Raw genomic sequence first — 22833 nt, 5'->3', positions numbered from 1 at the left:
GCCCCGGTCTGCTGCTGTGCCGGAAACTGCCTCCCTTCCTGCCGCTCTGAAGTCTGCTTACCCTCCGCCGATTCCTCCTCTGGTCCCAGTCTGCTGTCGCTGTTGCACCGCAACTCAAGGAAGGGAAGGGCCAGCGTGCAGCAATTGCACTTCGTTGGCCCATAAGCCTTCTCCCGACGTCAGGCTTGTGGGCTGGCGACATGCATTCGCTGCACGCTGGCCCTTCTCTTCCTGGAGTTGCAGTGCAGTGATGGCCAGCAGGGAGCAGCAGCGGTGAGCAGGGATTAGAAGCAGCAGCGGCAAGCGGGCGGGGAGCAGCGGCGGGGGCGGGCAGCAGTCAGCCCGCATACCCCCAACGAGTGGGACATTGTAAAAAGGTGCAACGGGATGGGTGAGGGTGTTTAAAAAAAGTTACCTTCGCTTCATAAGATGCACCAAATTTTCCACCCAGTTTTAGGTGGAAAAAATGCATCTTATGAAGCGAAAAATGTGATAAATATGACTTGGTGTTATCAGCAAGGTGCTTTTGTACAGACCCTCTGACCCTGAGAGGAGACATGTGGTAGACTGGCAGAGGTCCTCGGAGGTCCCAAGTCATATCTTCAACATTGATTTTGTGACTTTGATGTATGCAGCTTACCAGAAGTATAAAGGATTGTCTGTATGTAAGCTGATTTAGCTCTGAGGAGTTTACTGCCACAAAGCGAGGTCTCGCTGCTATCAATAGAGCTGCAGAAACAGGAGAACTAGTCTGAAAAGGACTGGGACTATCTCTGCTGCTCTCTTGCTACTTGTTCTCTTTGGAGGATTCTAGTTCTCAATTTTGGGCAGGGGACCAGGGTCAGTGACAACCCTAGATCAGGGAGAGGATCTGATGCTGTGCAGGCTATTTAAGCCATCTGATTTATCTGAGGTTATTGCAGGTTCTCTGCGGGAGTTGGATTTAGAGTCCCCACAGGTTTCTACTGCCCAGCTTTTGCTGTTAAGCAGTACCATGTCACAGTCCATGTATTTCCCTTCACACCCAGAGATTACCAGAATAATAATGGAGCATTGAGAGACACATTAGGATCCTCTGACGGAGGCCAGGCCAATGATGAAATTGTATCCCATGGCTTCTGATATCCAGCAGTTATTTTTTCCACCTCTGGTGGCTCAAGTTACTATAAGAACATAAGAATAGCCTTACTGGGTCAGACAAAAGGTACATCAAGCCCAGTAGCCTGTTCTCACGGTGGCCAATCCAGGTCACTAATACCTTGTCAAAACCCAAAGAGTAGCAACATTCCATGCTGCCGATCCATGTCATAATAACAGATTATAGACTTTTCCTCCAGGAAATTGTCCAAACCTTTCTTAAAACCAGTTATGCTATCCACTCTTACCACAACCTCTGGCAATGCATTCCAGAGCTTAACTATTCTCTGAGTGAAAAAAAATATTTCCTCCTATTGGTTTTAAAAGTATTTCCCTTCGAGTATCCCCTAGTCTTTGTAATTTTTGACGGAGTGAATTTAATGTCTTTTTTAAAAAAGTTTTTCAATCAAGTGTTGTTTGATTGAAGACCTTTAAGAAAACAACACATATGCGTCTTAAATAATTTGCTCATACAAGATTGATATAAATTTCAAAATAAAATCTTTTCTTTAATAACAATAAAGACTGAAATCATTCACTCAAAACTTAAAGCATATGCAATTTGGATTGTATATTTGGCATTTTTATTATGTTTACTGGAGGTCATTGTACGAGCCTGTTATGAGGGCACATAGGTATCTATGTTTCATTTATTAAATAGATGCCTTGCTTTACTTGTAACTTACAGTCCCTGTTATGAAGTTATCTCTCTGAATTTGTCTAAAAGTGTATTTTTTTCTAGTCTCTGTGCCTAGTAGAAAATTATATTGCCTGCAGGGGGAGAAGGTGCAGGAAATTAGTGTGAGAGCAAGAAACTTTATGAATTAAACCATGAGGATTGTGATCTGAATTTTGCAAGATGAGTTTGTGGTAAGAATTTGATTTCATCAGATTAGAGGGGATGATGAAAGGACCAAGGAATAATAGGTAGACTTTTATGCCAGTCCAAAGAACCTGAGGAAACTGATGAACAGTGTTGAGACAGGAAAAATTGTGCCTAATTATGACACGAGCAAAGGGAAATATACATAAATTATTTTCTGGTGCTCTATTTAAAATAACATTCATATTTTATTTGTTTATTTAGATTTACTAACTGTTTTTTCATGAAGAAACTCATCCAAAGCAGTTTACAATACATTGAATAGTAATTAAGTAATCTTATTTTCTCCATCTGTCCTGGCAGACTCACAATCTAACTGTGGTACCTGGGGCAGTGGAGTGCTAAGTTACTTGCCCAATGTTAAAAGGAGGAGGATGGGGATCAAATTCACAACCTCAGGGTGCTGAGGCAGCAGCTCTTGCTACTAGGTTACTCCTCCAGCAAGGCAGCTGGCAGCTATTGAAGTGCTTTTTCCACAGGGAATTGCTTACTGTGAGACAATCTAGCATAGTGGATGGAGCAAAGGGCTGCAAATCTAAAAAAACAGATTCTGGTTCTGTCTTTCACTAGTCACTTAATGGTAATTTACATATTTGTAGCAGTGGCATTGTAACTATTTATTTAAAAAACTTTTCTACTCCAAAACGCTGGTTGAAGCATATCCTATGTGGTGTGCAATTAAACATCCATGATAAATGCAAGGATGCATGCTAGTGGCAGAAGTTTTGATTCAGAAGTCCTTATCAGAAAGAGCCTGTAGACTAGGGAAATTGACCTCAGAAGATACAGGGCCTCCTCCTTCCTTGGGCTTCTCTTGCACTGCAGGCATTACTTAGATGGAAGCAACATCACTCCTGCACAAACTTAATACTTACATAAAATACAAAATACATAGAATATTTGAAGCAGAAGTATTGTAAAAATAGACTAGTGTTTTAAGCCCATTACATTAACGGGTGCTAGAGTAGATGTCTGTCTCTCTTTTTTTTTTTTTTTTCTTTGTCTCTCTCTTTTTGGACGCTGTCTGTCATTCTTTCTGTCTGTGTCTCTCCCTGGCTCCCTGCCTGCTTGTATTTCTCTGTTGCGCCATGCCTGCCTGTCTCTCTATGGCCCCCTTCCTGTGTCCTTAGTGCCCTCAGTGCCTCCTTCCTATGTCCTTAGTGCCCCCAGTGCCACCTTCCTGTGTCCTTAGTGCCCTCATTGCCGCCTTCCTATGCCCTTAGTGCCCCAGTGCCACCTTCCTATGTCCTTAGTGTTCCATCCTATGTCCTTAGTGCCCTCATTGCCTTCTTCCTATGTCCTTAGTGCCCTCATTGCCTCCTTCCTATGTCCTTAGTGCCCCCAGTACCTCCTTCCCATGTCCTTAGTGCCCTCAGTGCCTCCTATGTCCTTAGTGCCCCCAGTGCCTCCTTCCTATGTCCCCCCTCACTGCCTTTCAAACTTTGCCCCACCCCCACCCCTAAAGCCTGCCTCCCTCCCTCCCGCCCATCTCCCTGTGCAATAGAACCCAGCATTTTTCTATCCCTTCCTCCCATTCCCCTGTGCGGTAGAACTCTTGAGCAGCATCTTTCCATCTCCCCCCCACCAGTGTCGCCGCCATGCAGCCGACCCCACTGACCCTCCCATCCGACCCTCCCACCGCGAGATGACCGACAAACCTCCTGGCTCCAGCAGCGTCCGCAGCATTCTAAATACGCTGCTTCGCGGCCTTCTACTGCCACACCGCAGGAGGAAGAAAGGACAGAGTCGTCACCTGTCTGCCTGGAGCAGGAGTGAAGGACGTGGCCAACAGGATCTCCAGTATCATAGACAGCACAGGGGGAGAGGATACTGCTGTACTCATCCACGTGGGAACAAATGATGTGAGCGGACGGAAGTATGACAGGGAAGAGATGAAGGGCCAGCTCCGCTCACTTGGAAGACAGCTGAAGATCAGGGATGTGAAGGTGGCCTTCTCCGAGATCCTCCCAGTACCAAGAGCGGATGGAAAGAGACAAGGGGAATTGCAAGCTATTAACGCCTGGATGAGACGATGGTACGAAGAAGAAGGCTTTGACTTCGTGCGCAACTGGACGGCGTTCTGGGGAAAAAGCAAGTACTACAGAAAGGATGGACTACACCTCAACAAGGAAGGAGCAAGAGTTTTGGCAGGCAACATGAAGAAGGCCATCGAGAAGGCTTTAAACTAACAAATAGGGGAAAGCCGACAGTCGACCACCAGTCGATGGCATGGACGACAGGATGCCCCGATGAAGGAGCCATGGGCTACTACTCGTACACAGGAGGGGACGACCTGACAGCAAATAAGGAAGACAAGGCAGGAAGGGACAACTCAGACACAGGAGGGGATGACCGCACAGCAAACAAGGGAGACAACACTGGAGCGGTTAGGGATAACGTCAAAGAAACAGTAGGGACAGCAAAGAGTAGAAAGTCCAAAAAGGTAACACGAAGAGAACTCAAATGTATGTATACGAATGCTAGAAGTCTAGGAAACAAAATGGGGGAACTAGAGACAATAGCAAGACATGATAAGTTGGAAATCATTGGCATAACAGAAACATGGTGGAATGAAGAAAACAAATGGGACACCGTACTACAGGGATACAAACTATATAGAAGAGATCGAGTAGGGCAGAAAGGTGGAGGTATTGCCCTATATGTTCAGGAAGGAATAGAATCTGTTGAAGTGGCTATGACGGAAACGAAAGAGAAGCTAGAGTCCCTCTGGATCAAGATTCCTGGCCAAAACAGCGCAGACACGAAAATTGGCCTTTACTATCATCCCCCAGGACAGGCGGAGGAAACTGACTCAGAAATGATAGAGGAAATCAAACAAGAATGCAAGACGGGCAATGTAATAATATTGGGAGACTTCAATTTCCCGAGGATAGACTGGAAACTAGGAACCTCCAACTGCGGCAAGGAGGCCAAGTTCCTGGAGGTGCTAGGGGATTGCTTCCTGGAACAAATGGTAAAAGAGCCGACAAGAGTCAACGCCACCCTGGACTTGGTACTAAATGGCCTCACGGGACCGACAAAAGAAGTAGAAGTTACGGTACCGCTGGGGACGAGCGATCACAATGTGATCAACTTTAAGCTTGACATCGGGAATAGAAAACGTGCCAAAACCTTAACCAAACTTTAAAAAGGGCAAATACGATCGCATGAGAGCCATGGTGAAACAACGACTCAAGAAAAAGGTGGACAAACTTGAAACGGTAGACCAGGCATGGTCCCTACTGAAAAATACTATCACAGAAGCACAAAATCTCCACATTCCGAGGATCTCCAAAGAGGGGAGAACAAAAGGTAAGGGAGAACCGGCATGGCTTACCAGACAGGTGAGGGAAGCCATAAAAGAAAAGAAGGACTCTTTCAAAAAATGGAAACACATGAAAACAACCGAAGCATGGAAAAAACATAAAGATGATCAGAAGAAATGTCACAAGGCGGTGAGGGATGCCAAAAAGGACTATGAGGAAAAAATAGCGCAAGAGGCCAAAAACTTCAAACCCTTCTTTAGATACGTGAAAGGGAAAAAACCCGTAAAAGAGGCGGTGGGACCCCTGGACGACCAGGGAAGAAAAGGGTACATCAAGGAAGATAAACAAATTGCAGACAAACTAAATTCCTTCTTTGCGTCCGTCTTTACGGAGGAGGATACCGCTAAAATACCAGAAGCAGTGAAAGTGTTTAGTGGAGTAATAGAAGACAGCCTCACCACAGTTGAAGTGGAGTTGGACCAGATATACTACCAGATCGACAAACTTAAAAGTGACAAATCCCCTGGACCGGATGTAATTCACCCGAGAGTTTTAAAGGAATTGAAGGTTGAAATCGGAGAGCTATTGCAAAAACTTGCCAATCTGACAATCAGAACTGGACAGATACCAGAGGACTGGAAGATAGCGAATGTCACGCCAATTTTCAAAAAAGGGTCGAGAGGGGAACCGGGCAACTACAGACCTGTGAGCCTTACGTCTGTCCCTGGAAAGATGGTTGAAGCACTGATCAAGGATAGCATAGTCCGGCACCTAGATACACACGACTTGATGAAACCCAGTCAACATGGGTTCAGGAAAGGGAAATCATGTTTAACGAATTTACTTCAATTTTTTGAGACCGTGAACAAGCAAATTGATAGTGGAATGCCGGTGGACATAATATATTTGGACTTCCAGAAAGCATTCGACAAAGTTCCACATGAAAGACTTCTCAGGAAACTACAAAGCCATGGAATAGAAAGGAATATATTTGGACTTCCAGAAAGCATTCGACAAAGTTCCACATGAAAGACTTCTCAGGAAACTACAAAGCCATGGAATAGAAAGCCAAGGAATATACAAAGGTGGATAGGCAAATGGCTGGAAAACAGAAAGCAGAGAGTGGGCATAAATGGGAAGTTCTCAGACTGGGAGAAAGTGACTAGTGGTGTGCCCCAGGGCTCAGTGCTTGGGCCGATCCTATTTAATATTTATATCAATGACCTGGAAGACGGAATATCCAGTGAGATCATTAAGTTTGCAGACGACACAAAGCTATGCCGGGCAATCAGATCGCAGGAGGATAGCGAGGAACTCCAGAGCGACTTGTATCAGTTAGAGAAATGGGCAGAGCAATGGCAGATGAAGTTCAACGTGGAGAAATGCAAAGTAATGCATTTAGGTAGTAAGAATAAGGAACACGAGTATAGAATGTCAGGCGCAACTCTGGGTAAGAGCGAACAAGAAAAGGACCTGGGTGTACTGATAGATAGGACCCTGAAGCCGTCGGCACAATGCGGCAGCGGCAAAGAAAGCAAACAGAATGTTAGGCATGATAAAGAAAGGAATCACGAGTAGATCGGAGAAAGTCATAATGCCGCTTTATAGAGCAATGGTCAGACCACACTTGGAATACTGTGTCCAACATTGGTCTCCCAACCTAAAGAAGGATATAAAACTGCTGGAGAGGGTGCAGAGACGAGCAACGAAGTTAATAAGAGGTATGGAGAACTTGGAATATGAGGAACGACTCAAGAAACTGGGACTGTTCTCCCTTGAGAAGAGGAGGCTGCGAGGGGACATGATCGAGACGTTCAAAATGCTGAAAGGCATTGATAAAATAGAGCAGGAAAATAAATTATTTACATTGTCCAACGCGACACGGACAAGAGGACATGGTTTGAAGCTAAGGGGGGACAAGTCCAGGACAAATGTCAGGAAGTTCTGCTTTACGCAGCAAGTGGTAGACGCCTGGAATGCTCTCCCAAAGGAGGTTATTAAGGAATCCACTGTGCTGGGATTCAAAGGCAAATTAGATGCACATCTCCTTACGAGAGGCATAGAGGGATATGGGTGACTAAAACTACATCAGGTGTATACCTGACTGGGCCTCTGCGTGTGCGGATCGCCGGACTCGATGGACCATGGGTCTGATCCGGAGATGGCAGTTCTTATGTTCTCTGCTGCATCCCTGATGACATCATCGGGGACGCAGCAGAGGAAATCAGGGCAGTAGAAGGCTGCAAAAGCAGCGTATTTAGAGTGCGGCAGATACTACTGGAGCCAGGAGGTTTGTCGGTCATCTCACGGTGGGAGGGTCAACGGGGTTCGGATGCGGCGGGGGGGGACGGGACGATGACGAACAGCGAGCCTTACAGTGAGTCAGGGCGAGAGGAGGGGAGTGGCCAGAGTGTTCCCTGCCGCCGCGTTCTAAAATAGAATTCGTCCACGGATCAGAAAACACGGCGGCAGGGATCACGAAACCCTAAGTGTGTATGCACGCTTTGGGTTTTATTATATATAGATGTACTGTATATATAGTATACACACTGAACTGAAAAAATAGCACACCAAAATGTGTTTTGTTGAATCTTCCACAATTCTTATGAAATTTAGTGTGTGGTATCCTTGTTTTCTTATAGTCCAAGGTTCTTGCATTATAATATAATGTCCTTTATCCACTTTCAGGGGTGTCCAACCTTTTGGCTTCCCTGGGCCGCATTGGCCGAAAACAATGTTTCTAGGGACGCGCAAACGCTGCAGCAAGACAGAGGAGGGAGCCACCAAGACGGTAAACACCCGGGGGCAGCAGAGGAAAACACTGCATCGCCCTCGACTGGGGCTGCACAAAATACTTCACGGGACCGCATGCGGCCCTCGGGCCGCAGGTTGGACACCCCTGCGACTAGATTGAAATCTATTGTCTATCCTCATGCATATCTTAGTTGATGAATTATTTTGAATATGCAGGAGTAGCCACATTCTGAAAGAACCAATTTCTTCACTCCACCGAGTCTCACAGAGGCGCAGAAGAACATATTCGGATACTGAATCTTATGATGCTTCAGTTGAAGATACAGAAAGTAAGTGGATGACTTTTATTGCAACACTTAAATTGATTGTTAATATAATCTGTCTTGTATTGATGCAGTTTTAAGTGCAGTATAGTATGTGCATCCTATTAATTTGCAGCTAAGACAATTTAGATTTGTTTGTAGTATGTAAGTAATTTTAAATACATTTTAACAGATCAGAGCTGCAATGGGAATTGAACCCAGTTTTCCTAGACCTTGGGCCACTGAACTAACCATTAGGTTTATATAGTTTATAGTTTATTCAATTTTTGATTAAACGCTTTTTCGTTTCTTCAAAGCGTTGTACAGAATAAAAATAACTTTACAGATAAAAAATAAAACATTTAATACAAACTTTTAAGATCGACATGACTGACGTATTAGGTAATTATAGACAGGCATACAATAGACACGATTGGTAAAGGGGGTAAGAAATACAATTGATAAAATAAAAATAAGAAACATTTAAGGTAAACACAAAAGGAATTAGGGGGAAGGGTATAAATTAAAAACTAGTATTAATGATTTGATGTCTGAAATGTGCCTCTTTATTTTTATTTTATTTTATTTTATTTTATTTTTTTTTTTTTTTCAGTTAAAAGCTTCGTTAAAAAGGAAACATTTTAAGTTACTTTTAAATTTTTTTAAGTTTTTTTCCATTTTTAAATATAGTGGAAGAGTGTTCCAGATTGTTGGGGCTGTGACTGAAAAAATTGAGGTACGGCGTGTGCCGATATTTTTTAGGGAAGGAATGTTGAGATTAAATTGAGATATGGACCTTAAGGATCTTGGTGGGTCGTATGGAATCAGTAATCTGTCTATGAAGGCTGGGGCATTTGACTGCAGAGTTCCGAATGTTAAAAGGGCGATTTTATATGTTACTCTTTGTGAGACTGGCAACCAATGGGCATTTTGAAGAAGAGGGGTTACGTGATCATACTTCTTTGCTCCTGAGATTATCTTAATAGCAGTATTTTGAATCAACTGCAAACGTTTTAAGTCTTTATGATATATTCCTTTTAAAAGTGAGTTGCAGTAATCTAATTTCGATATAACGAGTGAATGTATCAGAATATTGAGAGAACTAATGTTGAGAAGGGGGGCTAATGATCGGATCATTCTCAATTTATAAAAACAATTTTTAACTAAGGCGCTTATTTGAGGTCGAAATGTCAATTTATTGTCTATGAGAACACCTAAAATTTTTATAGTAGTGACTGATGATAGTGGAATGTTATCAATAATGATTGGGGAAATTAGTTGCGCTCCCTCTTTTCCTGGGAAAAGGAGGGTATTAGTTTTTGAGATGCTCAGTGATAATTTATTGATGTTTAGCCAGTCGTGAATTTTACTTAATTTTTGATTAATTGCCTGAATCTCAGAATGATTGGTTGGGTCAATGGGGTGTAGAATTTGTAGGTCGTCGGCATAAGCGTATACTGTAAACCCAATTGATTGACAAAGAGTCAGAAGTGGAGCCAAGTAGATATTAAATAATAATCTCACAGCTATTGAAATTATGGAGGATTACTGAATGTGTGTTCAGCCTTAGGATAACCACAGCACTGTTCCTCAAAGTAGGTGTGAAAATGAATGAATTCTTTGAGGGCAACAGGAAGACAAGCCCTCACATCTGACAGAGCCCATATAGAGAAGCTTCCCTAGTTTACATTAATCTGGAAGCTTTTGATATGCTGGACCACTTGCACTTGATATGGATTTCCCACTTGCAACCTCTCTCCCCCCCCCCCCCAGTCTTTTTTTTTTTTTGTACTGTAGCGCCATCAAATGTTTCCTGCTGTGCTCTTAATGAGAAAATTTCCAATATGGTTTTTTTCACTTGTCACAGTTGTGAGGGCTTTTTTTCACTAGTTTAATTTCTTCCTAACAATTGCTTAATTAGACTTTATATCTGTTCTTTTCTTCTTTTTTTGCGCAATTTTAAGGCATCTTGGCCATGAGTGTAATTTAAAAAGTGAGTCATTTGATTGTACATCAGCTGTTCAGCTGTATTCTTCTATGAAATGTATCTACCAAAAGCTCTATGTAGCTTTAAGAAGTGCAGGCGGTACAACAAGACCATATTCTATATGGATACCCATTATTGCTGCTTGCAGTGCTTTCATATTGTCTGTGTGGCCATGAAAATCAGCATGAGAGGATCTTTATTGTTCTAAGTCCAGTCTATAGATGTCTGCATCGATCTCAAGGGTTTCAAGAGCTGCACCAGATATTGGGACTGCATCATCGGGAATGTAGCGATCATTCTCAACAATGAGATCAGATATCAACTGATTACTATATGAAAAAGGATTTGTTGTCAAATTATAGAATACTGTATGTGTGTTCATCATCTGCTGGAGGCTATAGTTATAGAGATAGAGATTACTATAGCAAAGCTTAATAATTTAAGAGCTTTTATCACTCTTTGTTAGATAGACTTTGAAGAGCCATTATTAATTCCTGGACATGAGCTATAATCTATGTACTTGGGACATGCTGGGTACTTTTTACCGAGACTGGGCTTGATGGGATTTGATCTTACTCTGCATGACTTTTTTTTTTAATGTCAGATGGAGGCTTAGAAGCATTGAAACTGTACCCTGTTGAGAGTATGGTATTGAGAGCATCAAAATGCTATGTTCTCAAGATTTTTGAAATGATAGAAACATGATGGCAGATAAAGGCCAAATGGTCCATCTAGTCTTCCCATCCACAGTAACCATTATTTTTTTCTCTGTCCCAGAGATCCCACGTGCCTATCCCAGGCCCTCTTGAATTCAGACACAGTATCTGTCTCCACCACCTCTTCCGGGAGACTGTTCCACGGATCTACCACCCTTTCTGTAAAAAATGTATTTCCTTAGATTACTCCACAACCTATCACCTCTTAACTTCATCCTATGCCCTCTCATTCCAGAGCTTCCTTTCAAATTAAAGAGACTCGACTCATGCGCATTTACATCATGTAAGTATTTAAACGTCTCTAGCATATCTCCCCTCTCCCGCCTTTTCTCCAAAGTATACAGATTGAGATCTTTAAGTCTGTCCCCAAATGCCTTATGACGAAGACCACGCACCATTTTAGTAACCTTCCTCTGGACAGACTTTATCTTTTTTTATATCTTTTTGAAGGTGTGGCCTCCAGAATTGTATACAGTATTCTAAATGAGGTCTTACCAAAGACTTATACAGGGGCATCAATACCTCCTTTTTCCTACTGGCCATACCTCTCCCTATGCACCATAGCATCCTCCTAGCTTTTGCCGTCACCTTTCCAACCTGTTTCGCCACCTTAAGATCATCACATACAATAACACCCACTCATCTGTCTTGCACATAAGTTCTTCACCTCCTAATCTGTACCGCTCCCTCGGGTTTTTGCAGACCAAATACATGACCTTGTATTTCTTAGCATTAAATTTTAGCTGCCAAATTTCAGACCATTCTTCAATCTTCGCCGGGTCTTTCTTCATGTTATTCACACCATGCTGGGTATCTACTCTATTGTAGATTTTGGTATCATCTGCAAAGAGGCAGAACAGGCCCAAGACCAGAACCTTGAGGTGCACCACTGGTAACACCTCTTTCCTCAGAGCGATCTCTATTGATCACTACCTTCTGTCACCTTTCACTCAACCAGTTCTTGACCCAGCCTGTCACTTTGGGACCCATCTCGAGGGCACTCAGTTTATTTATTAGACATCTGTGTGGAACACTGTCAAAGGCTTTGCTAAAATCTAAGTACACACCCTCTATCCAATTCTCTGGTCACCCAGTCAAAGAAATTGATCAGATTTGTCTGACAAGACCTACCTCTAGTGAATCCATGTTGCTTCCGGTCCTGTAATCCACAGGATTCCAGAAACTTCACCATTCTTTGTTTTAAAAGTGTTTCCATTAATTTGCTTACCACAGAAGTCAGACTTAACCAGCCTGGAATTCCCTACTTCTTCCTTACTTCCACTTTTGTGGAGAAGGACCACATCTGCCCTTCTCCAGTCCTCCGTTACTACTCCCAACTCTAGAGACTCGTTGAAAAGGTCAGTCTGCGGAGCTACCAGAACTTCCCTAAGTTCCTTTAGCACCCTCAGATGTACACCATCTGGCCCCATCACTTTGTCTACTTTTATTTTAGCTAGCTCCTCACGAACACAACCCTCTGAAAATCAATCAAGACTCGTATGCCTTTTGTACTAGAATGGAAGATTAGGCATTTTGATAATTTTCTTTCTGGTAGAAAGATGTATGAGTTTTCATGGCCCACCTTGTCAGATTTTTTTTCTGTCAGTTTCTACTTAATTGCCTGCTTTTTTTAAATCTTAAATTGGAGGTGGCTCTATCTGGTCTCTGAGGTTTCATTGGCTGCAGCTCCAGGATCCGCAAAGCTGAGAATCTCAGAGAGAGCGAGCGAGAACTAGAAGGCCTTGAGCATGCGCAGATGCTCAAGGCCCAGCACAAGCAACAGGGAGGATCTTCGGGCACCGGCATGTCCTGTGTGTTGGTGCTGATGCCGGTGCCAGATTTGGGTAATCGATCAGGGTAAGTAATTGGGTGCATGGGGGATGCCGGATCGCCGGGAGGGGGGGGCTTGCAAACCGATTCAAGCTTGGTTTCCGAGGTGCAGATTTTGCAAATGTTTTGCTCGTCTTGCAAAACACTTGCAAACCGCGGCACTTGTAAATCGAGGTTTGACTGTACATAGAAATAAAACAAAAAGGAAATAAGGTAATACCTTTTTTATTGGACTAACTCGGTGCATTTTATGATGAGCTTTTGAAGGTTACCCCCCTTCAGATCAGAAATAAACAAATGTTGACAAATATCGGTGTATATATAAGGAAAACATGAAAGCATTTTGATGATAGTTCATCAGAGAGAAGGGTGGGTGGATAAATAGGAGACAGGTGACAAAGCAGTTTTAAATTTCTTTGTTGTGTGAAATAAAGCCAAGATCTTTAAGTCCTGTCTGGTAGGTATTAAAAGTATTTATTTCATCATTTTAATGTCAAAGGTCTTGCATTCTTGAATTTACTTAAAATTTCCTTTTATTATTCTCACCATAAAATCATTGGTGCAGTGGTCAGTGTTTCCAAAGTGTTGCCCAACAGAGGTGACATCTTGGTTGGTATTGCAATTTTTAATATGATGTCTGTAAGTTGACCCTGGCCTTTAGCATCTGGCCTGTTTCACCAGTGTAACATCCTTCTTTGCATTTTTTGCATTGAATGATATATGCCACATTAGAAGATGAACATGGGAGGGATCCCCTTAAATTCATAATTACTAAGCTTAGTACTTATGAATTAGAATATATTAAGCAAGAAACAATATTTATAAAGTTAAAATTAGTATTTGAAATTAAAAATGAAATTGATCCAAGGAAGATTCTGCACATCAAGCTTAGCGTGATAAAATTGTTTTGAATGTTGGCATTCAGTTGGCTTGATTCTGGGGGGGGATCAGGTCTGTGTGAGGATTCTTTACTTACCATCATGAAACTCTCTCCCCAGCGTTCTGCCCCACTTTAACTTGGATGCAGTTCAGCTACATGCCGGTCTGTTCCCTTTTAAAACAAACTGCAGCCTCCGAGCAAAACACGCCCTCTAGCTAAGACACTGAATGTACGCACCCAATCTGCAGCTAGATTTAAAAGGACAGTCTAAATCCAGCAAACCTTACGTTGCTCATTACTGAGGACATAAGAAGACCTAGTCCTTCTCAGTTTCCAAATGTGTGTATATCTCCTCTCCCCCCCTCCTTAACTTAGCCTACCATAAGGGCAAACTCACTGCTTTTGTTATGAGCATAGGAAATCCTTTCAATCTGAAATTCTGCTAAACACAGCAAGGGAACCACCCATTCTGATATGCCCTTCCCTCCCACTGCAGTTCTCCTGATACCAAATGCTTAACTATTCAGTCATTAAATCACAAGATGGATTTTTAATCCTTTCACTACCAATAAACTGTATATGATGGAGGAGTTGCTGTTGACATGCATAATCTAAGGAAGGGCTTGTTCTATGTTCACTGGATATCTGTGTTAAAACCCCTTGGGGTTAATGTGTCCCACTTATAAATTAATCTCTGTTCTTTACGCAACAGACTCGGGGAGATATTACTACCCTGGGGTAAATACACTTGCTGCAAAACCACAATTTTAAGATCTTTTTCGCTGCTCGCATCCAGTGTTCAGTTGAGGATAGTGGAACATTTAAGTTGCATTCGAAATAAGTAAATACAAGCACCTTTAACTGAACACTGGATGCAAAGGGTTTATGCAATAACTTTGAGAATTATGTTTATAAATTGGCCTCTGAAAAATTTACTAGGACTGAGTGTATAATTTATACTCAATATTTCACTGAACTTATAAATTTAGGAGCATAAGTGGTTGGCTGTAGGGGCTGATTTAGAGTAGGTAATTTAGCTTGGCACTGATTTTCAGGATAGATCTCATAAATTAGGCTCATACATTTATAAGCATAACTTTCAAACTCTTAAATTAAGATGAATTTTCAGCTGAAAAATTATGCTCCTTAATTTGGCTGAAATGAGAGTATAAATTTAGAAACTCAGTTTTTTAAAATATCATATCCAGGGGATCCTTATATGGTTTCAACCCAATTTTTATAACTGCACAATGCAAACAACCTCTAGAGGTCCGGGACCTGTATTGAGATAGTGCAATTTATATCAAATAGATCAGTGGTTCCCAACCCTGTCCTGGAGGACCCTCAGGCCAGTCAGGTTTTCAGGATAGCCCTAATGAATATGCATGACAGAGATTTGCATATAATGGAGATGCCAGGCATGCAGATCTGCTCCATGCATATTCATTAGGGCTATCCTGAAAACCCGACTGGCCTGGGGATCCTCCTGGACAGGGCTGGGAACCACTGGAATAGATAACATGTACCTGATTTGTGGGTATTAAATTCCAATCATGGAAATTTTTTATGTTAAATAATAATTTGTGGACACGGTGCAATGATTGAATTTTAAGTCAGTGTTAAATTAAACCTTAAGCTGATATACCGCATCCTCTCTATAAAGATAGAGCTCTGCACGGTTTACATATACTTTAAAGTAAGGAAAAAAACATAATAAGAATTAGTGATTATAAAGAGAGCAAGTTTTCAGATGTTTTCTGAATAATTGGAAGGAGCCCAGATTCCGCAGCTGGGTAGGAAGGTTATTCCAAAGCTCGGTGATTTTGAAGAAAAGAGATTTCCCTAATTTACCAGCATAGATAACGCCTTTAAACGAGGGGAAAGATAGTTTAAGTTTTTGGATGGATCTGGTAGCATCAGGTCTCGCAGAATTCCAAGATAGTGGAATTAGACGAGGAAGAGTGCCATGCAAGATCTTGAATGTTAGGCAGGCACATTTAAAGTGAACCCTAGAAAGTACTGGAGCCAGTGTTAATGATTATGGTTATTTTATTATTTGATATACTGCCTTTCCTTCACTACCGTGTTTCCTCGAAAATAAGACACTGTCTTATATTAATTTTGGTCCCAAAAAATGCACTAAGTCTTATTTTTGGGGAAACAAGGTAAGTAACTGCAGATTTTTGGTTTGCAAACCTGGAACAGATGGGGTAGGGCAGAGCTTCTTGTCAAAAGGCCACTGTACTGCCTGCATCCTCATCATCAGAGCTACTTCTCCCAGAACCAGGTAAAAACACCACTCAATAAAACCTGACAGCATCCAATACCACAGAGGGAGCCTGTCAGAAAACGGCACCCACTCCCCTTTTTAATGGACTGGAAGGGCAATCCCCAAGCCTATCCCCTCATTCCCCTTCTCTTTCAGACCGGACTGATGTTGATAGACACCTTCCGCAAACAGCCAACTGACTGGTGTGCACGAATACCCCCTTCCCCGGCAACCTTGTTTCCCTGGAGCACTTCTCCCTCTCTCCTCCCCCGACCTCGCGTATCCTTATTTTCTTGGAGCGTGTGCAAGCTCTGGTGATACAAAACGCCTGTCCTGTAGCTTGCGCAGCTGCTCCCTTCCCATCTCATCACCTTCTGCACATGCGCACTGAAACAAGACTCCTTTGACAGTTGCATGCTGCGGGTCCAGAGGCGCGTGAACGCAGACCAACCCACCCCCCCTGCCAACTGCGCGGACAGGCACGCACGCGCCAGAGCAAAATGCTGCTACCGTACTACTAGAGCTTATTTTTGGAGTAGGGCTTATATTAAGACCTACTCCGAAAATCATGATAGGGCTTATTTTCGGGGAAACATGGTAGTATCAAAGCTCTTTACAATGCATTGACTAGTAATCAGGTACATTAAGCATTTTCCCTATCTGTCCTGGTGGACTCATAATCTAACTATGGTACCTGGGGCAATGGAGGATTAAGTGACTTGCTCAAGGTCAAAATGTTTTGATCCAGGCTGGTCTCTCTAGCATTCTGAGCACACTTAATAATAATGTTTAAATAAGAACATATTATTGTGATATAAGTTGCGGGGGAGGGAGGAAGGGGGTATTATTTTTGGTCTTTATCTGCTATCAAATATTGTGTTTACATTTTTATTGCAAAGGAACTTAAAAAAGGTGGTAGTTTGTCCAGTATTTATTATGTGTCAAGAATTTTGATTTGGGCAAAATCTGCCAAACTCTGCCAGATTGTCTTAAGAACATAATTCTAGTGTTTGTATTGTCTTCGTAGGACCTGCTCATTGTGCAAGAAGCATACTAAATGGGGATTTGACCTCTGCAACCATTCCTGAAGAAAACAGATCTCTGTCCAAGAAAAGATCAGATTCGAATGACTCTCTGTCACCCTTTCCTACCTGAAGAAATCAGAGTATTAATCTTTCTATAAATACTGCTATGCAAGAGCTGCCGTTTGTTATACTATTGCGATAGGGGTACATATTTCTCTTTAGAAGGATTTCTCTGCACTTTATAATATAATGTAGGGAAGAAAACCTTTGAAGTGTATAATATCTTTGTATAGTTCATTTGCAAAAGTATTTTCTTAATACTTTCAGTTTGTGCATTTTTTTTTTGAACAAATGATGTTGTAACTAGTTAAAATTTGCATTTATAAATAATATGTGAAAAAGACTTATAGAATGCAATGCTGCTTTTTATTTTGAGTTTTGACATCTTTTAGTTTTGAAAGCTGCTGCTTGTGCCATAGACCAATTGGTCTTAGCATGAACTTGATGCATTGTTATAGCAACTTGCCACTCAGAGTTTGTAAATTCCTAATATTAGAAATATCCCTTTATATAAAAAAAAAAAATCCATGCCTATAGGTTAATGAGTGAATCATTTATACTAGACATTTAGGGGTAAATTCTGTATAGGACACCAGTTTCTGCAGCCGCCTAGGAAGCGGCTGATAATCTCACACCACTGTCCTATACAGAATCATGTCAGCCCTAAAGGACAGATGCCCAACCCCGCCTCACTGACCCTGTTCTCTAACCAGCACTCATGTCGCATGCACCAGTTAGAGAATCACGCCTGATCCCGTGCCATCAGCTGATCGTGTTAAGGGAATCCATCTGTTGCAATCAGCTGAGCGACTGTGGCAGGTAACCCCCCACGCAAACTCAGCCAGTTAGAGGGATACCCACTCTTTGCTGCCCTGGAGCTCCATCTTCCCCACCCCACCCAAGGCAAGCACTCCTGCCACGACCCCACAGAACTTGACCCCCCCCCCAGAACCCATCACCTCTCACTGACAGTTCTCCCAAGACTCAGCCCCCCCCGCACCCCTAACTCTACCCTCCCCCCCCCGCTGTACCTTTCAGTTGAATGTCCTGTTAGAGGAACGCTCATACCTTCCAGCTGGCCACTCCAAAATTGATGGTCCTTCACCGGTGCATTCTAGGATGTACCGGGAGGGGCCTAAGACTCTGATTGGCTCAGATGCCTTAGGCCCCTCTCTGATGCATCCCAGGATGCACCAGGAAGGAAGGCCTGCCATTTTTGAGGGGCAGGCGGGCCGGAGGGTGTGAGCAACTCTGGCTGGACATTCAACAGAAAGGTACAGGGGGTTGGGGGTAGAGGTAGGGGTGCGGGGAGGGGGGGCAGGGCCTGAGCCTGGAGGGGTGTTCGAGTTCAGGGGGTGGCAGGAGGGAGTGGGCATCCCTCCTGCCTGGCTTGCTTCAGAGGGAGGGGGTGACCAAGGCAGGAAGGGGTGGGCATCTCTCCTGCCCAGCTTACTTTGCGGTTGGGGGTTCTAGCGGGAGGGAATGGGCATTATTCCTGCTGGCTGACTTCATGGAGGGGGGGTGTCCTGTCGCGGCTGCTCAGCTGATCGCGGCTATAAGGAGACCGCTTAAACTCGCCCAAGGCCACTTCTGGCGAAATCACTCCCAGCCTTGGGCGGCTCATAGACAAAACCACGCGAGACAATTGCATGCGGGACATCAGAACGCTGGATTTCAACACTATTTTAAAGCGCTGTGAGGGGGTATGTATGTTGGTGCTCCCATTGGGAGGGGTGTGGGGGAAAAACCCCCCCCCCATTACAGAGGAAACAGCCTTTTTCTCTGTTTTTTTTAGGGAAAAATTACTGTTTCATCTGTAATGTTCCCCCCAACCCCTCTCGAACCGCTTTAAAAGAGTGTTGAAATCCAGAGTACCGACGTCCTGTGCGTGATTGTCTGGGCTGGTTTGTCCGTACGTGATTTTCTCAACGTGCTTCGGCAGCTTAGTTATCTCTGCGTCTCCCTAGATCCATGAAAATGCCTACAGTGTAGGCCGCCTGCCTCGGATAGGTTTTTTCTAAAAACGTGCATCCCGATTGGCTGACACAGCAGTAGTACTCCTACCACTGCCTACAATCAGGACGCCCATTTATAGAATCAACCCCTTAGGGCCAAGTTTCCAAGTTTATTAAAATTTGATATTCCGCCTTAAAAACTGTCAAAGCGGTGTACATTACATTAAAAATATAAAATTGGTGACATACCATTAGTACCTTGGGTATATACATGACAAATCGAAACACAAGGGAAGAAGGGTTGAACTAATCAATTATAGGAAAGAAGGAGAAAGGATAGCACAGTGGGAAGAGGAACTATGCTCTTCTTTAATTGTTGTTTATGGGTAGAGATCAGTGATTTTAGTTAGACGGGAAGTCATAAGTTATATGTGTCCTTGAACATGAAGGTTTTTAATTTTGTTTTAAATTTATCAATATTTTCTTCTTCTCTTAAGTAAGCCGGTAATGAGTCCCAGTGCTCGGGATCACTAACGGAGAAAATGCTGCAACGATAAATGCACCAAAGCTCATTCAGTTCCTATGGGCTTTGGTGTGTTTACCATGGCAGCGTTGCTACCGTGGGTTTGTAAAAGGGTCCCTTAGTAAGGATGATTAATTTAGAACTACTACACATATATTGATTCTGTTTTGAATGGAGAAATTTGTATTAAGATTCAATATTTGTCTCTCAAAAAATGGGTAAATCTTGATATATGCCTACATTTTTTACTGTGCTGTTGCATCCTGAAATATGACAGGACATTACCCAACCTTTGTTGCTCATTACATGGAGAGCTTTCCTTTCATATTAGTATTTTTGAATACTCACTTCTGAATACAGCACATTCAGCTAATATTGTATTTTAACATCATCTGCGACTGAGCAATCTGTATATATTTTTATGAAGTATTTATACTAAGGGAAGGCTCTAGTGTTTTCTAGTTACATACAGTAGTAATGTTATCAGTCTGAATTAAGGAAAGGAATGGTGGGAAAAAAAAAAAATATATATATATATATATATTTTTTTTTTTTTCTACCATTCCTTTCCTTAATTCAGACTGATAACATTACTACTGTATGTAACTAGAAAACACTACATACATACATACATACATACGTACCAAAAGACAAGGACAGCTGGATCACAATTGTAAGGTGACAAATAGTAAATATGATAAATAGAAATTCAGACAAATGCAATAAATTAACAATTTTGACAAACTATAAAAAGCACAATAATATACAGGTTTTTCTGGATGTGGCCATAGTTGGTTATACTTTGATAAATATTGTGTTTTTATTGTTTGTCAATATTTAATGTATTTAATTGTTTTTCTAGTTCAATGGGAACATTATTGTTGAACCACTGGGTTTATGCATCTTCACCTGCAAGTTGTGTGTAGAGGGCCTCATTTGTTTTTTCCTCTCCACCTCCCTTCTCCCTGGGCTGTCCTGTACCTTTCAGTTATTCTCTCTAGACACGAAGTGGTAGGAGCCTGTCTGTTCTGCTCATGTTTATTTCTTTATTTTTCTAGTTTTTTAACATCCGATTAAGAGGGTTTTCAGTGCTGCAGAGGCTTCTGGTCTCGGGACATCTCTGGCTGCAGGGAAACACATTTTCAAGTCAAAAGTCTAGTCAAGGGGCTTACTGCTTTGCAGAAATAACTAATAACTTTAGTTCCAGTGCAGTAGGTGTGTCATTCTGGACAGGCAGGTTATCTCTGCAAGCCATATGCAGAAGGAATCCAGATTTTTTTTGAGACCCTCCTACTTCAGCGGGAGCTCTACTGCCATCTGCAGTTTTTCCCTTCTGCCGCAAGCCTGAAGGAGTGTATTTATGCTCTCTCCTTTATTTCATTCGGTGTTTTCAGTGCTCGGATTTTTGCATCTTCAGTGCCAGTTCTGCCTGCGTGGAGAAGAAGTAGACTGTGGTCTGCAGCTGATAGGCTGATCCCTGGTAGTACCTGTTAGCCACACAACAAAAAAACAATGGATGATGATGTTGCACAGTGAAAACAATCCAACAAAAAAACTATGGATGATGATGTTCTAAAAGATGATTTATTTGTCACACTTCATAATAAAACCAAATAAACACAAATACAAGTAAATGGTTCACATATATTTGTCTTACCGGGACCCTACATGGTCCATGTTTCTGCGAACATGCCTTCCTCGGGGGTTCTGTTGATATAAAGATCTCAGATTAAAAATGTAGACTAATAACAGTATGCGTGTCTTTGAGCAGGTTGCCAAAAGAGCTGCGGTGTTATTTTAGTGATTTTAAGTGTAAAAAGATCATCTTGGACTTTAGCCATCTTTTTTTCAAAAGCTCCCTGCACTTCCAAAACTCAACTTTTTTGCCTCGATACTGGTTGGGATGGAGTCCTTGAGCTCTTCTACCCTAGTTTAATGCCAGGCTTGCACATATTTTGTGCCTCAGGAGTGTTCTTGTGCTGTGCGTATGACCCGGAGAGGCGGAAGTGGCCAGTTTAACCTCTCCCCGCACGATCAGCTGATAAAAAGAACGGCCTTTTCTATTTTCAGGGCCTGGAAATGGTGACTGTTCCGTGCGAAAGGATGTGGATGCCCTGAAACTCAAGATGCACAAATTACAATCATCACAGGCTGATCCTTGCTCCCTGGACCGGCTTTCTTATCAGAATTCATGACCTTTTTATGGAAAACATTTCAGGAGATCTGTGCTCCTCCCACACAGTCACACTGTGCATCGGATTTGCTTCATCAAACTATAGCCTCTCAGGGTGCATCTGCTTCAGTCTGCTGCTGCTCAGGACTTGGGAGATCTGTTTGCAGGGGTTACTGAGGATGGTGATGATGATACTCTTACTGTTTCCTTATTGTCTACGATGTGGCTTCTCTTTCAGGGGACCTGGGAATGTAAGCTGGCATTTAGATCCTGTTTTGTCTTTAGAATCTGGGGACGGTCCCAAGGTTCTGCATTTAAGTACCTTACCGGATCTCATTTCAGAGTCTGCATGAGCTCAATTTGGACACACAGCCAGCTCCTTCTACTTCCTCCTCCATAGAGCTTTCTTCAGTTGTAAACCACCTAGAAGTCGCAAGATTATGGCGGTATAGAAGAATAAAGTTACTATTTTATGTGTGTTGTGAGGGTTCAGTCATCTGCATTTCCCTGGCATCTGGACATTAATGTCTTGATTTTGGAGCAGTGGAATTCTCCTGAAGGTTCTCTTAAAGTAGTGAGAGCCATGTCACGTCTGTATCCTATGGCACAGGAGTGTCAGCAGCTATTTAGTCAGCCTAAAGTAGATTCTTTGGTTACACAGGTTACAAAGCACACCTCCCTTCCGAGCAAAGGCGGTGTAGTGCTCAAGGATATGCAGTACCGCCAAGTGCATGTAATTCTCGAGAGACTTTTTGAGGCATGGCTTTAGGAGTCAAAACTGCCTCGGCAGCGTCCTTTGTCACACATGCTTGCCTGACCAAGCTGTGCACTCTGGAGAGTGAGGGGGATGATTTGCCCTCTCAGCTGCTTTTATCTGGTGTGGCTAAGTAGTTGATGCTCTCTATGACATTATTCATGTTCAGGGTAAAGTTCAGCTTTTTCAATTTATGCTTGTAGAATGCTCTGGATCAGACAATGGGCTAGTGATTCCACCTCTAAAGCTACTCTTACCAGACTTCTTTTAGGGGACAGTTATTTGGTAAAGGCCTGGATGATCTCATGAACTCTGTGGT

General features: G+C 42.6%; 1 protein-coding gene across 3 annotated transcripts in view; it reads left to right on the top strand.

Annotated features, from left to right (window-relative positions):
• PLEKHA3 (pleckstrin homology domain containing A3) overlaps positions 1-17452 on the top strand; it is a 71228-nt gene extending 53776 nt beyond the window's left edge. For all 3 annotated transcript variants that reach the window (XM_033946468.1, XM_033946466.1, XM_033946467.1), the window contains 2 exons: positions 8257-8369; positions 17052-17452. In XM_033946468.1, the coding sequence (XP_033802359.1) occupies positions 8257-8369; positions 17052-17179 (241 nt within the window). In that variant the 3' untranslated portion in view covers positions 17180-17452. The remainder of the gene's footprint in view (positions 1-8256; positions 8370-17051) is intronic.
• The last annotated feature ends 5381 nt before the right edge of the window (positions 17453-22833 follow it).

Source organism: Geotrypetes seraphini, chromosome 5, assembly GCF_902459505.1.
Source record: "Geotrypetes seraphini chromosome 5, aGeoSer1.1, whole genome shotgun sequence".
Classification (NCBI taxonomy): Eukaryota; Metazoa; Chordata; class Amphibia; order Gymnophiona; family Dermophiidae; genus Geotrypetes; species Geotrypetes seraphini.
The sequence above is the reverse complement of the archived record's forward strand: the minus strand, read 5'-3'. Positions and strand labels throughout refer to the sequence as shown.